Below are 15,114 nucleotides of genomic sequence, written 5' to 3' on the forward strand. Positions count from 1 at the left end.
CAAATATTCACAGAAGTTTAGAATCATAACTGCATATTCATGAGTTTTATAATTTTGTGAGTTTTATAGTCTGTATCAAGATTTCTCAAATAAGCATTACTGACATTTTGGGCCAGATAAATTTTGGTGTGTATTGTTCTGTTTATTATAGAATGCCAGTGACAGCTCTATCATGACAATCAAAAATGTCTCTAGACATGGTCTCTCCATTTAAGTGTTCAAGTTTTTCAGTTACACTTCACAGAAGCAACAGGGAAACATTCATCTGCTATAGTAGTTTAGCAAAGAGGAAAGTTCAGCCTGAGTGATTTTGATCCAGAAGAAAAATTAATGGGAAAACTTTCTCGCCTGTAAGTTTTATACCTCCAACTTTAACTTTGCCAGTTCTTGTTGCTACAAGATTTAAGTTCTCAATCAAGAGAGTGGCAGTGGCAGATGTGGGGTGGGGGGAGGAGGAGCTTGGGTGTTACAGAGACAACCTCAGACTTGTTCATCCTCACCTTACTTGAAACACAATCTATTCCACAGTTATCAGCATAGCGCTGTTGAATCAATATCCCAAAATTCTTTTTTAAAGTGTCTTGACCTTACTCTTAGCAGTCTTGATTTATATAACATATTTCACTTTCTAAACTTATGAAATAAAAATAGTCATCTGCCTAGTGAAAATTAATTTATGCAGTGTTACCAGACAGCTGTTTATTGATTCATTAGGGTTCTGAAGAGAAACAGAGTGAATAGGAATGCTGTAGCCATGCATCACTTAACAACAAAGATAATTCTGAGAAATGTGTCATTAGGTGATTTTCTCATTATGCAAATGACAAAGTATAATTACCCAAACCTAGATGGTATAGCCTGCTATGCACCTAGGCTAAATATTTAGCCCATTGGGACCACTGTCATATGTGTTATTGACTAAACATAGCTAAGTGATGCATGACTCTGTGTGCACACATGTGTGTGTGTGCATGTGCGTATACACATACAGAGAAATCCCACAATCTGCCATCTACAAGCTGGAGAACTGGGAAAGTTGGCAGTGTGATTCTCATGTGTGTGAAAGGGGGACATGGTAATGTCCAAGAATAGTGTATCATAGAACTGAAAATGAAGGAATTTCTGATTAATGAGCAAAAGGTTTTATAGTACTTAATTGTGAGATGGTATGTTTTGGATTACAGTGAGTTAAACTTTAATTCACTTTATTAGGACCAGTAACTAAAAATGCAACTGGTTTATGGGCCTCCCTGGGTGGCGCAGCAGTTGAGCGCTGGGCTGCGAAGCTGCCCGCAGCCTCTGCAGTGCCAGTTCGATCCCCGGCCACAGGCAAGGGTCCCACATGGCACAACAGACCTCTCCTGACTCGCCCACTGCTCCCCTCAGCAGTGTACTTCTACAGTCTGTCTGTTCTGTTCCCTGCTCTGGCTCTGGTGAATTCTCTCACCCTCCCGCACTTCTGACTGTACCCAGTGCTTGTATAAATAAATAAATAAATCTTTTAAAAAAAAAATGCAACTGGTTTATTTTCTGTGGTATATTTTCAGAACTGAATGTTTTAACATCATCATTCCCATATAATTACTTTGACTTAGTAAAATAAAAAAGATTACTAAGATCGTAGTACAACTTCTAGCAAATCACCTAGGATGAAAAAACAAGTGCCTTTATATCATAGTCCTACCCATTGATACTCATGGTTGACTCCTAAATTAATTGAGAAAAATGATTAACAGCATTTCATTAACAATAGAAATTATTTTAGCAATTAAAATGGGAAAATGTAGTCTACATGGAAAACACGTAAAGAAAAATATGTACTATTTTATGTTAAATGTTTCAGGCATAAAAGTAGTTCATATTAACTAGGGTTTTCTCATTAGCTATTTTTTTTTCAGTTGCAATAAAATTGGTGGAGACTATGCATGTGGACAGTAAACACCACTATGATAGTGGTTTGCTCTGAAAAGATTTATTTCTATTATCATTACCTTAAAATATTTATTGAACATCTAAAAACAAGAAGTACAAAATATTTTCATTATTCTCAAAAAAACCTGCCATTTATTTGGAGAAAGAAAACCAAAAGTAATAACATGATAAACCCTAATGAAAGATTTCTCAGGAGACTAAATAATTTCTGGATGTAGTTACTACCATCAAGAACTAGACATATATATTTTTAAATATCTCCTTAAATCACTTTGTGAAGGAAGTCTTCATTGGAAGGATTGGTACGATATGGATCAGAAGAAATGACCACAAAGAAATGCAAAGCAGCATAAGAAAAGTCAAAATACAGGAAATATTACTTTATTTAGAAGCAAAACTAAGAGACAGTAATTTGACAATCAAAAAACACCTTGATTGCTACAATATCTTGAATATTCCTTAAATATATGGAGGAAAATCTCTAGTATCCTAGTTATATAGAACAGCAAATTCCTGGAAATGTTGTAGATAATATGGAATCCTACTTCTTTCTTAAGACTCCACTCTAGAGACAGGTTCAATCATTCATTAGTTAATTATTTAGATAGACAAATGGAAAACAGAGTGACTAGTGATGAACAGTCTAATCACATGCTTAGGATTGAAGATGATCCAATCCAACTTGTAGGGTGGGACCCTGAAGCAAGAGCCAACTTGGTTCAGTCTGAAACTAGCCTCCAAGGATAGAAGAAGCATTTGTTAGACCACCTTCAAAGAAGACTTCTGCTCCCAGCCTGCAAAGAAAGAAGGACCCTGTTTCCAGCCTTCAAAAAGGAAGCATTTGTCAACCATCTTTGAAGAAGGATTCAGCAGATGACCTCTGAAGAAGGAGAAGCATCAGGCACCTCTATAGTATTCAACAGACCTCCATGGACTTACAGATTTCCAGACCTCTGGACTTCCACATCTCCATAGGCCTTTGTAGACTCAGCCGCTGCACCTGCCTCCAGCCCTGCCTCTGACATGGCCTGCAAGGAGCACCTATGTACTCTGTCCAGAATCTCAATAAGCTAATCACAGCCTCTGGTTCTCTGGCACCACCTCTGGTGCCTTTGAGTTTCTCACTGTGTGGTCCCTCGTCAGGCCCAGCCTTCAGGCTGCTGCTGGTGGGCTGCATGACATCTCTTCTTCCATAAGTGGCCTTTGTTTGGGACTTCAAAATATTGGGGACACTATCTAGAATGAGATAACCAACCACTTGTGGCCTCAAAACCTCTTTCATTTTCCCCAATCTTATCTTTGTTAAATAAACCCTGTTGTTGCTGGACCCTGAACCTGAGTGGTCTTGCAGTTGTGAGTGCAGGTGAGAACCCGCTGACAGTGAACTGTCCCCCAACCCTGATCACTGTCCCTTAATACCCTCTGGAGCTCTTTGACCTTCTTTTGTACTGTTTTGTACTGTTTCATACCCACTAAAAGGAATACATTCTGTTTTGTGTAAAAACCAAATATGAAAGAATTTACAGAGATAGACCTGTCAACACTGATGAAAAAGTGTGTTAGGGCAGCGCAGACTTAAGTAGACAGGAAAGGGAAAGAAATATAGGAGAGCAGAAGGTGAGAACTTGGGAGTTTAAAAGAACTTGCTTACTGACAGTCACATCTTTTATGTTCTCTAGGAAGAAGGTGTCTATGAAAGAAATTATTTTGGTAAAGGAAAAAGTATATGGTATTTTTGTGTTTTATTTCTATTGATAGCAAAGCAATTGCCTCCAGGTCTCTGCAAGTTGACTAACATGTGACAGCTACCTAGTCTAATGAGCATTTATTTTAAAATCACGTTTCAGTAAAAATAGCCTATTTTGCTATTTGGTACTGAAACATCCTCTTCTCACCTTTAGTTTATTAAGTAACTATGTGTCTTATTCCCTAGTCTCAGAACTAGGCAGTTTTTTCCTCCTGTGCTTTTTGTAACTACTAATGATCAGAGCTTATAGCTTTGCTGTAACCCATTGGTTTGTCCCTCAGAGAAGTATAGCTCTTCATCATGGCAAATGGAATACACTAAAGCATAAGCCAGGCTTTCCCAATTAGATCATTTATACCACATCATCCACTTTGGAAACCAGAGTTTTTTTTTTTTAATCCAGAGATTAAATCCTGCTGAATATAATTGTACATAACCTGAGAAAAATTTACCTTCCTAATGCAATTCTGTACAGGAGCACTAGCCATTAAATTAGACCTCCACAGGCAATGCAATTTGGCTTTATGAGAGTTGTGGATTTATTTTATTGTTTCCCTTTGCATTATTTTTCACATGCAATGGAAATGACTTATCATTCCTTCATTAAGTGCTTATGCGCATTAAGCAATAGAAGAACAGCTATCAAAGTCACACTACTTGATTCCGGAGAGAGGAATGAACCATTCATTAATCCCACTGCTAGATGTATTCCCAAGAACATCAAGAATATATGTTACATAAAAAACTGGTACATGAATATCATAGCAACATTATTCATAATACTAAAAAGTGTGTATGAACCATTGTCCATCAGCTAATGAATGGATAAAATGCTAATGAATGGTGATATAGAGATCTGTATCATTGGATAAAATGTATATATGTATATATTCAAGTTTTATCTGTATATATTTCTATTCTATATATATCTATATATTCTATATATATTTCTATTCTATATGTATATATTTCTATATATAACAGATAAAACTTGAATATATATACATATAATTTTTTTTATCCAGTGATAAAAAGATGAAATATTTTAATTTGGATGAACCTGTAAACATTTCAAGTAAATAAGCCAGACACAAAAGGCTGCATATTATATGTTTCAATTTATATAAAATATCCCAATAGGCAAATCCATAAAGGTAGAAAGGAACTGAGGGATTTCCAGAAATTGGGGAGAGGAAGAAATGGGAAGTGACTGCTAATCACTGCTAGTACAGGGTCCTTTTGGTGATGAAGTATCCTGGAATCAGTGGTGACAGTTGTACAACCTTGTAAATTACTAAAAAGCACTGAGTCATAGACTTCAAAGTAATACCCTCTGTTGCATGTGAATTATATATAATTTGACAAAAAAATAAAATCACACCTTAAATCTGTAGCTGGGAAACAAGTTTACAGATAAAACTTGAATCAGGGTTCAAGCTTCCTGATTGATTTCAAAAGAAAAATTAGAAAAAACTACCATGAGAAATTGGTGTTACATTATTTTTTAAGAATAAATAGCAAGTTGAAAAAACCTAAGGAAAAAAAAGACCATATGACTAATGATATATGATATATTAAAATATAGTGTTTTTCCATTTTCAATGACTATCAAATACATTAAAAGTTAAGCACTATTGTAATCAATTGCCTCGCCAAAATTATGCCTGGGTGATATTGTAATTCTAATTTTATAGGTGAAGAAATATTCAGTTATATTTTTCTGTTTTACTTTCTTAAGAATCTCTAGGACCAGGTGGTCTTTTTCATCTCTGTATAAAGGGTATATAGTGTATATCCAATATATGTTTAGGTGAATGAATAAACAAATTAACGCTTAGAGAGGAGGACAGTGGGCTATCTAAAGATCAAGCAGACCAGTCTTTGAATACCACCTTTGGTATTCAAATCCTATTTGCTTTCCTTAATACCACATCATGAGTATCCTGTGGTAAGAAATACATTTGTTCAAGTTCCCTTCTTTAAACTGATATCATGCTATTGTTCAAAGCCCACTGGTAGTAATCATTGATATAGAGCATATTTTAATACTTCAAGGAAAACCAAAGTTAAACACGTACAAATTAAGCTTTATTATTTACTACCAAAACTTCAGTTTAGTACTACAGACATTTTCCAAGTGCCTCTTATCTGTGACCACGATGCTGTGCACGGGGAATAGGTATAAAAATAAGTAAGTCACTGGACCGGACGCATGTAAGCACCTTCTTTCATGGACTTATTTTCAGACTGGGAGGAGCTCTACCATATATTTCATCACTTTGTCCTTGTCAGTTATAGAGAAGCTGAGTTCAAACATAATTCAAAATATTCAAAGAAATAACAGTAAAGTATCAGTGGGCTACCCATCAACTCCCAAGGAAACAAGGCTAATCATAGTTGTAAGACGTTTTCCAGGAGCCCTGGGTGGACAGTTTTCCATAAAAACTATAGTCCCTCTTCTGATAACCAGGAATTTGGCGTTTGAGCAAGTTGTCTCACAAATCTCCATATACGGTTCACTTAGAATAATGCAGGATCTTTCTTTCTGGATCCATATTCTAGACTACCTAGTTAATACAAATTACTTTTAAAAGTATTAACCACTTCCTCTACATGCATTTTCTTTTCTATAAAGACAGTCTATTTCTTATTTGAGCTGATTGCTAAGCAGGGTTATTAAAAAACAAATATTTATATAGTGACATTAAATTAGCATGTCTTTGATTTATGATTTGATGACATTGATTAAAGTGCTGCTACGGTCACAGAGTGCCTGGTCTAGCTGCTTAATATCTATAGAATAAGCTAACTACTCTAGTGTAAGTCAAGAGTTCGTCTATATCCAGAGTATTTTCTTTTTTATGATCATAAGCTACATTGATATAATTAGACTAACCTTTCCTCATCGATTTGGTGCCTATAACAGAAGATCAAAAAAATTAGCCAGCCTCCTCTCTCAAAATACTTGCATATTAGCCCGGGCTTTACATATAGAACAGAAACATAGGGCCCAACACTCAGTGCCACAATCATGAATTATCGCCCCAGAGCCTGTATTACAAATCTAGTAAATGTCATGGTGACTGGAATGACTATGTATAAAATGTTACAGATTTCCAGATCATATACTAGTAGCCCACAAATATTTAGAAAGGCAAGCAGTAAAAGAAATGAATAAATGGTTTGCAGGGGTTATTTTATATCATTCAGTGTCCTGTTCATACAGCAATAAGACAAATATTATACTTCTTTTTCAACTGAAACAAGACCACAGGGAGTGACAAAGGGTGCTGGATTGGAATTAAGTTGCCAAAAGTAAAATCCCAGCACTACATTTTAATTTTTTGGTGAAGTGGCTTAATCTCTCAATTCCCCATGTAAAGTGAAGATAATAATTATTGTTAATTAATAACATAAATAATAGTACTTAGCACAGTTTTTGGCACATAATAAGCATTCAGTAGCCACCAATTCTTTTATTATTGCTTACTGAAGTTTTTTATTTAGTTTTTATATTTTGTCCTCTTTTGGTGTTCTTCACCTCCATTTTATTAATGTCAGCGTAGTTAGTTTTGTTTTGTTTTAAAATTTTTATCAAAGCACTAAATGGTCTCTAACATTTATAGATTTCAGGTGGACAGCATTCTAGTTCACCATCTACATATGCTACATTATGATGTCCCTCCAAAAGTCTAGTTTCCAGCACCCATACAATGCTGGGGGCTGAGCACCCGGCACCTAGAAGCCCAGCCTGTGCAGCTGCTCGTTTCCCAGCATGCAGCTGCGATCTCAATGCAGTAGTGTTTCAAAGCTGTGAACAGATTTCTCTCCCAAGAAGAGCCATGGTTTCTCTAAAGTTACGTAAAATATTTGCTATTTGAATGTGTCCTTTTATCTCATTTTTATGGAGATGTTATTTTTCCTCAAACCAGGGCAGGTCCAGATGAATTGCAAACATTACCAGTAGATGAAATTTCTTTGTGGCCTTGCAAGGAGATGAAATTCAGTGTTCTTTTATCTCAAAGTGAAACACACACAGACACAAGCACACACCAAGAAAGATAAAATTTCAGTGAATCTTTTTTCTTCAGTTAGTGAATTTTCCTTTTTGCTCTTCCTGCCTTTTATGCCAGCATATATGCATATGAAGCTAAAGCTGTGATAGAGTTCACATCTAGCACTTTAAATAATGAACCTGACTTCAATATCTTGCCTAAAAACAGATTGCATGGGAGTTATTACAATGGAATTCATCTCCTGTACTGCCTTGTTACGTAACTATAGATATTAAGTTATAGCATAACCTACTTACAATGGTATTAACAATCAGAATTATGTGTAAAGTATACTCTATAAAATAAAGAAAATAAAAGTATATCCACTTTCACTACTGCTATTCAACTGTGACTGGAATTCCTAGACATAGCAAATAGACCAGAAAAAGTAATCAAAGTCATCTAAATTGGACAGGAAGATCAATACAATCTGGTTTCAGAAAGACAAAAGAAAAATGAACAACCTCAGAGACCTGTGGATCCCATCATGCATAAGAGGAGTCTTAGATGGGAAAGAGAGGATGAAAAGGGCAGAATAAGTATCTGAACAAATAGGCTGATACCACCAAAATTTAATAAAAAACATTAATCTGCATAATTAATGTGAAAAGTTCAGTGAATCTCAAGTAGAATAAACTCAGTGAGACCCACACTGAGACACAGCCAAACTATCAAAAAACAAAGAGACTCTTGAAAGCAAAAAGATGCAACACATCACATACAAGAGAGTCTCAAGATAACAGCTGATTTCTCATCAGAAACCATAGAGGCAAGAAGCAATGGGATGATACTGAAAGAAAAATATCTGTTGATCCAAAATACTGTATGTGGCAAAGGTGTCCCTCAGAATGAAAATTATTAGCCATTACCAGATAAACAAAAACAGAAATAGAAGTAACTGCTAATAGTACAGTTTCTCATTAGGGTGATGACATATTCTAAAACATTATTGTGGCTATGTCAAAACAACTCTTTGCACATACTCGGAGCCATTTAACTATACTCTTTAAATGGGTAATATTTATGGTGTGTGAATAATATCTCAGAAAGGCAACATTTCTTTTAAAAGTAAATCATTACTATTAATGAACATTTCATTTCACATTTTTATTCCTAAAAAGTAAGTTCTAACACCTAAACTTTTAACATTTCATCATTTTAACATGTGATAAGAATATTGTTTCCAAAGACTGTCTTTTTTTTTTTTTTTTTTTTTTTAATATATGTAGCTGGACAACTCAGCCAATCAGCACATTTAGCTCTTCAACTGCCATACAATGTACTTGGGTTAGGTCGAAGTGCAAATTTTTTTGACATCTTTATGTTGGTATTCCCCGTCCATCCGGAGAGAAGGTAAGTAAAAATTTTATTTTTTTACAACTAATCTGTGTTTTAAATATTTGACATTCAAATGGTTCAAACATTTTTATTCCCTTTAAAATAAAATAATTGATCTAAGCTTTTTTACACATAGCACTTCATAATTTGAAAGTAGTTTCCTGCCACCTCTCCCATAAATCTCACAACTTCCTATTTCTCTTTCCTGTTTTTTCCTCTTATCATTTTCACCATCTAACATACTAACATGAAAAAATATTTTAAGTCTGCCAACAGAGCACAGAAAGTCTATTTGGGCTTTCTATATGTAAATGTAGCTTAATCCATACCTAGGATTTCAGTCAAAAAGTAAGTTTGTTTCTTACTTTTTTAATCACTGTATAAATTGGATTCTCTGTTGAGTGTTCTTATTGTAAAAATAAATAATTCTTGCTTTTATATAGAGACAGAATTATATGTACAGCAGCTGCATATATTTTATACCTTAAATGAAAGAATACATTTCATTTAAATGAATGACATCACTTCATTTATTATTGCCCACTAATTTTTATAAGTATTTTGCTTTGTCAAATTGTACACTATGTAAATGTCCAATATTTGTCTTTGTCATAATTGCCTCAAACCCCTTCTATTTTTCTGTAAATGGCAACATTTGTCTTTCCTTATAGCTGATAGTGTTCCATTGTGTGGACTGACCACATCTTCTTGACCCCGTCCACTATAATTGGACACTTAGGTTGTTCCCATATATTTGTTATGAAAATAATGCTTCATCAAACATTGCAGAGCATACAATTTTTGAATTGATGATTTCATATTCTTTGGATAGATTCCCAAGAGTGGGGTTGTTGGGTTATATGGTATTCCCATTTTAGTTTTCTTCAGATAAATCCAGATCTCTTTTCAAAAATGGCCGTGCCAGTTTACATTCCCACCAACACTATAATAGGTTTCTTCTTTTATATCCCTCTCTAGCATTTGTATTTGGGGGTCTTTTTAATATGCACCATTTTCAGGAGCATGAAACAATACCTCATTGTGCTTTTGACCTAAATTTTTTCATTTATTTATTGGCTTTGTGGATTTCTTCATTGGTAAATTACATGTTCAGATCTACTGCCTATTTACTAATTGGGTTTTTGGGGTTTTTATTGTTAAAAAGTGTAATTTTTTATATGCTTAGATATGGACACTTTTTTGGTTGTATAATTTGTAAATACTTTCTCCATTCAGTGGAATGTCTTCTTAACCTACTTAGATTTTCTTTCACTTTTTAATTTGAGGTAATCTAAGTTGTTTTCTTTTACTCTTATTTTCCTTGCCATGGAAAGGAAAGTCTCCAAAACATCTTTATCATTAATGCCATGAAATGTATCACCAGTATTTTCTTCTATACATTTATTGCTGCAGATCTTTTATCTAAATCTTCAATCCATTTTCAATTTATTTTGTGCATGAATTAGAGAGTGATTCAACTTCATTCTTTTATATGTAGCCATCCAGATTTCCCAGCACCATTTGTTAAAGAGATGTTCCTCTTCCTACTGTATGACCCACAGCTCCTTTATCATAAAAAATAGTTGATATATACACGTATTTATTACTGGGCTTTTGGTTCTGTTCCATTGATCCATGTGTGTTTTTATTCTAATAACCATGTTGTTTTGATTACTGTTGCTTCTTAGTATACTTTAAAGTCAAATAACAATTCCTTTGTTTCTTCCCTTTTTTCTCAAGATTGCTTTTGCTATTCAGGGCTTTTATAAAAGTTTTTATATAAATTTCATATTTTTTAATATTCGTTTTCTCTACTAATTTTCTTTAAAGAATATTGTTACCATTTTTAAAGGGGATTGCATTAGATCTATATATCACTTATGGAAGAATAGTGACTTTGAGTATCCATGAGCATGGAATGTCTTTCCATCTCCTTATGTCATGATCTGAATCTTTTGTAACATCTTACAGTTTTCATATATAAGTTGTTCACCTTTGTCAATTAATTCCTAGGTATTTGATTCTTTTGAAATGATTGTGAATGAAATGATTTTCTTAATTTTTCTTCTCATTTATATATATAACTAGCAACAGATTTTTATGTTGCTGACAGATTTTTGTATGTTACATTATTCACTTATTGTTTCTAATAGCTCGTTGGTGGACTCCTTAATGTTTTTCTATGTATAATATCATAGCATCTTCAAATAATATCTGACTTCTTCTTTTTCCAACCTAGATTGCATTTATTTCCTGTTGCATAATTGCTCTAAATCTAATACTAAATTAAAAAGTAGTGCTGATAGTGAGCATCCTTATCTTATTCCTGATACCTCAAGGAAAGGTTCAGTTTTTCACCATTAAATAGTATATAGCTATAGGTTTGTAATATATGGCCTTTATTATGTTGAGGTTCTTTATTTCTTAGAATCTTTTGATATTTTTCATTGTTAAATATTCTTAAATTCCTTTTCCAGACTGTACGAAAACAAGAGTGGACTGCAATCATTCCAAATTCCAACTAATTGTCATTCCATATCCTCACAATGTTCCTCGAAGGTAATGTCTTGGGTGAAACTTAATTTTGATAACAAATATTATGTCAATCTAAATCATCATCTACTATGACATCTTAAAAAACTCTCTCTTCCCGGCATCCGGGTGGCACAGCGGTTGATGCGCGCGCTGCGGGGCTGCCTGCAGCATCTGCAGCACGGGTTCCGTTGCCTGGCGGCAGCGCAGCAGGGTCCCCAAAAAAAAAAAAAAAAACTCTCTTCCTGTTTGTGTCCCCATATGTGCTATCACTTAATTTGCTTACATCAACCTTAAATGATGAGACATATCTATATAGAAGATCTCTGACATTTTTCATAAAGAATACATTAAACCTTATTGGAAAAAACAGCAGGTTAACTAATTAGGGATTTATACATATTCTACTAAAGAAACTGGTTTTCAGGTTTACTGTTTATAAATTCTAAAACATTAAGATACTGAACATTGTAATAAACATTGGTCTTTTTAGTAAATGCTTTGAGAATAGGCACAAAATTTGGGGGTCTAACAGATCTAGGCTAGAAACTCAGATATACTGCTGGGTAACTGTGGGATTCAGAAGTCTGACAGTCAACTTCTACACTGTAATGAATGACATTACCTACCTATAAAGATAAAGATGGAATATTTTAATATAGTGCCTGGGAGACAATAAGTTTTCAGTGAATAGTAGTTATTTTTATCCTTATTAGCAGAATGTTCCTTTTAATATAGCATTTAACTCTAAATCCTTAATTTATCTTTGTTCATTTTCCTTTACTAGCTTGAGTCTGTCTTTTTAAAAAAGTAGGTGAAAAGAGACTATGGTGCCTTGGTGATGGGCATGGTGTGGTAATATACACCTGCGGAAATGGAATCCTTTATTTCTGAATCATATACAGTGTTGTAAGCCAATTTACCTTAAAAAAAATATAAAAATAAAAATAATTAAATTTCATTGGAAGAATACAATTTGTTCTTGAGGCTGACCTGATATTAATTTAAAAGTTAATCAAAGAGAGGGCCTCCCCAGTGTCTCAGCGGGTTGAGCTCCATGCAGCCTCAACAGTGCAGGTTCAATCCCAGCTGGTGGTGAGAATCCCACATGGTGCCACAGACCTCTCCTGTCCACCCTGCTGTCCCCTCAGCAGTATATTTCTGTGGTCTGCCTGTCTGCTCCCCCAGTCTGTCTCTGGTGAATCCTCTCACCCTCCTACGCCTCTGGCCTGTTATCCCAACTTTTGTATCAAATAAATCTTTTAAAAAAATAATCAAAGAGAACAGTATAGTGCATCTGCAAATATAATAGTGATGTCCTGCATGTTATTTTTCTTTCTCAAAATGCAGGTTGTTTGTTGTTTATTAAATTTTTTGATGGAATGTGTTCAATACTTTTCTAGAATAGCTCATGCTACTTCATGAGCTAGAATTATATGCATCTCCTTCTAACTCTGTTCAGTGAGATCACATTAAAATCAGTCATGATGGGAAAATTTACACCATAAAAATTGGCAAATGCCATAGATTGGGTTTTTCCTCTAGAGAGCCAGTTTATCAGCACACCACTGGATATATTTTATGGTGGATTTATTGGCTTAGAACCAAGCTACTTAATAGAGAAAACAACTTTATAACATCATCATGCTTGAAATAACATAAATAGAAATAGTTTTAGTCTGATTTCAGACTTTCCTAATAAGTCCACATCATATGTTTGATAGTGTTATGTGAAAAAAAATTCTAGAAAATCTGCATCATGAGTAGAAAACTGCATAAATTATGATAATTCTATACCATGTTGGAAAATCATGACATAGAATAATCTATTAAAATAGTGGTAAGCAAAAAAAAAAAAAGGAAAACATTCATATAATAAGCAATGAATTTTATTTTAAAAACAAGATATATATTGGAATGGTGTATAAGAAATTGATACAAAAGAATGCTTCTGGGCAAGAAATTAAAAATTGCCCTTCCAGGATTCCCTGGTGGTGCAAGGGGTTAAGATGCACCTTTGAAGCTATCTGCAGCCTCTGCAGCACAAGTTCAATCCCCGGCTGGCCAGGTTAGCAACCCACATGGCACAGCAGACTTTCCTGACTCACCCGCTGCTCCCCTCAGCAGTGTATTTCAGTCAGTCTGCTGTTTTTGTTCCTACTCTGTCTCTGGTGAATCCTCTCAGTTCCCCCCAACACACACCTCTGGCCTATACCCAGCTCTAGTATGCCTAAATAAATAAATCTTTAAAATAAAAATAAAAACTGCCCTTCCATTCAATATTTTTGGCCAACATTTTTATATTCTTGGATTAAAATCTTTAAAAGTACACTCAAAAATTCTCATGAAATAATTTTTAAATATGAGGTAAAATATTAAGATAGATAACTTCAGATAATTAATCCTGTTTACTTACTCTTATGAATTCTAAAATTTGTTTTTAGCTTTCTTCATTATCTCAATATTTTCATGTCTCACTCTTTCTCAACAAATGCTCTTTTCAAATTTATGTACATAATAAACAATTGATTTTTAGTTTGAGGTGTATTTGAGATTTTATTGACGAAAGGCTAACTTTAGGGGTCAGTAAATTTTAATTACCTAAAATAAGTCAATCGCAACTGCTATTCATTAGAATGATTTTACCTTTATTAAACTTTGAAGTGAAAATATAACTATTATCTATTTCAGGGAGAACAAAAAGTTCTTTGTATGTAACCATCCACAAGTTCGTTATAGAGACCTTTGGTTTCAGGCTTTTTAGAGTTTACAAGTACTGTATTAAGTGTTTAGAAAGAAGACTAATCCTATTTATGCTAAAGCTGTTTATTGCCATTAACATTGAAAGACTAAAAGTGGTTCATAAGAGGTCTTTATGTAAGAGTCATTGTAGTAACGTAAGCCCTCTAAACATAACACAGAAATGGTAGTTTTGCATGTCATCTATCTATACCTACTTGAACATATGGTGATTTTAGTTGTCATAGTACTTTTATGAATACAGATCAAAAAATAAAATGATATAGAAAACTTATCAAAATCATAACATAATAGCCTTAAAGTCCAAGATTTCAAATTCAACAATTAATCAAGATGTGCAATGTCTAAGATTGTCTAAAACACCTTGCATAAGTTTACTTAAGAATAGCTTTCACAAGATCAAAGGAAAATATCAAAACATCTCATCAAAAATCCTATTCTATTTTAATTCTCTGAGTAAATCTGAACCCCACAGGATCGACCATATCCTTAGCCCTGTCCTAAAGTGACTCACTTATTTATAATGAATAAAGAGATAGATGAATGAGTTAATGAATGGATTGGCTGATTAAGCAGTTTTGCACATTTTGGTCTAATAGAATTTTATTATATTTAAGTTATATGTGTAATTTTAATTCTTCTGTTTTTCACCTGCAGCTGGAGTGCCAAACTGTACCTTACACCAAGTAACATTGTTCTACTCACTGCTATAGCACTCATCGGTGTCTGTGTCTTCATCTTGGCAATAAT

General features: G+C 34.1%; 1 protein-coding gene across 1 annotated transcript in view; it reads left to right on the forward strand.

Moving 5' to 3' along the window:
* ITFG1 (integrin alpha FG-GAP repeat containing 1) overlaps window positions 1-15,114 on the forward strand; it is a 199,685-nt gene that overhangs the window by 183,274 nt on the left and 1,297 nt on the right. Inside the window, 5 exon segments of the mRNA XM_037518077.1 lie at window positions 8,964-9,044; window positions 9,047-9,087; window positions 11,550-11,586; window positions 11,589-11,631; window positions 15,022-15,112. Coding sequence (XP_037373974.1) covers window positions 8,964-9,044; window positions 9,047-9,087; window positions 11,550-11,586; window positions 11,589-11,631; window positions 15,022-15,112 — 293 coding nt within the window.

The sequence above is a fragment of the Talpa occidentalis genome, unplaced genomic scaffold (genome assembly GCF_014898055.3).
Source record: "Talpa occidentalis isolate TD23 unplaced genomic scaffold, MPIMG_talOcc4v2.1 talOcc4.17, whole genome shotgun sequence".
Taxonomy (NCBI): domain Eukaryota; kingdom Metazoa; phylum Chordata; class Mammalia; order Eulipotyphla; family Talpidae; genus Talpa; species Talpa occidentalis.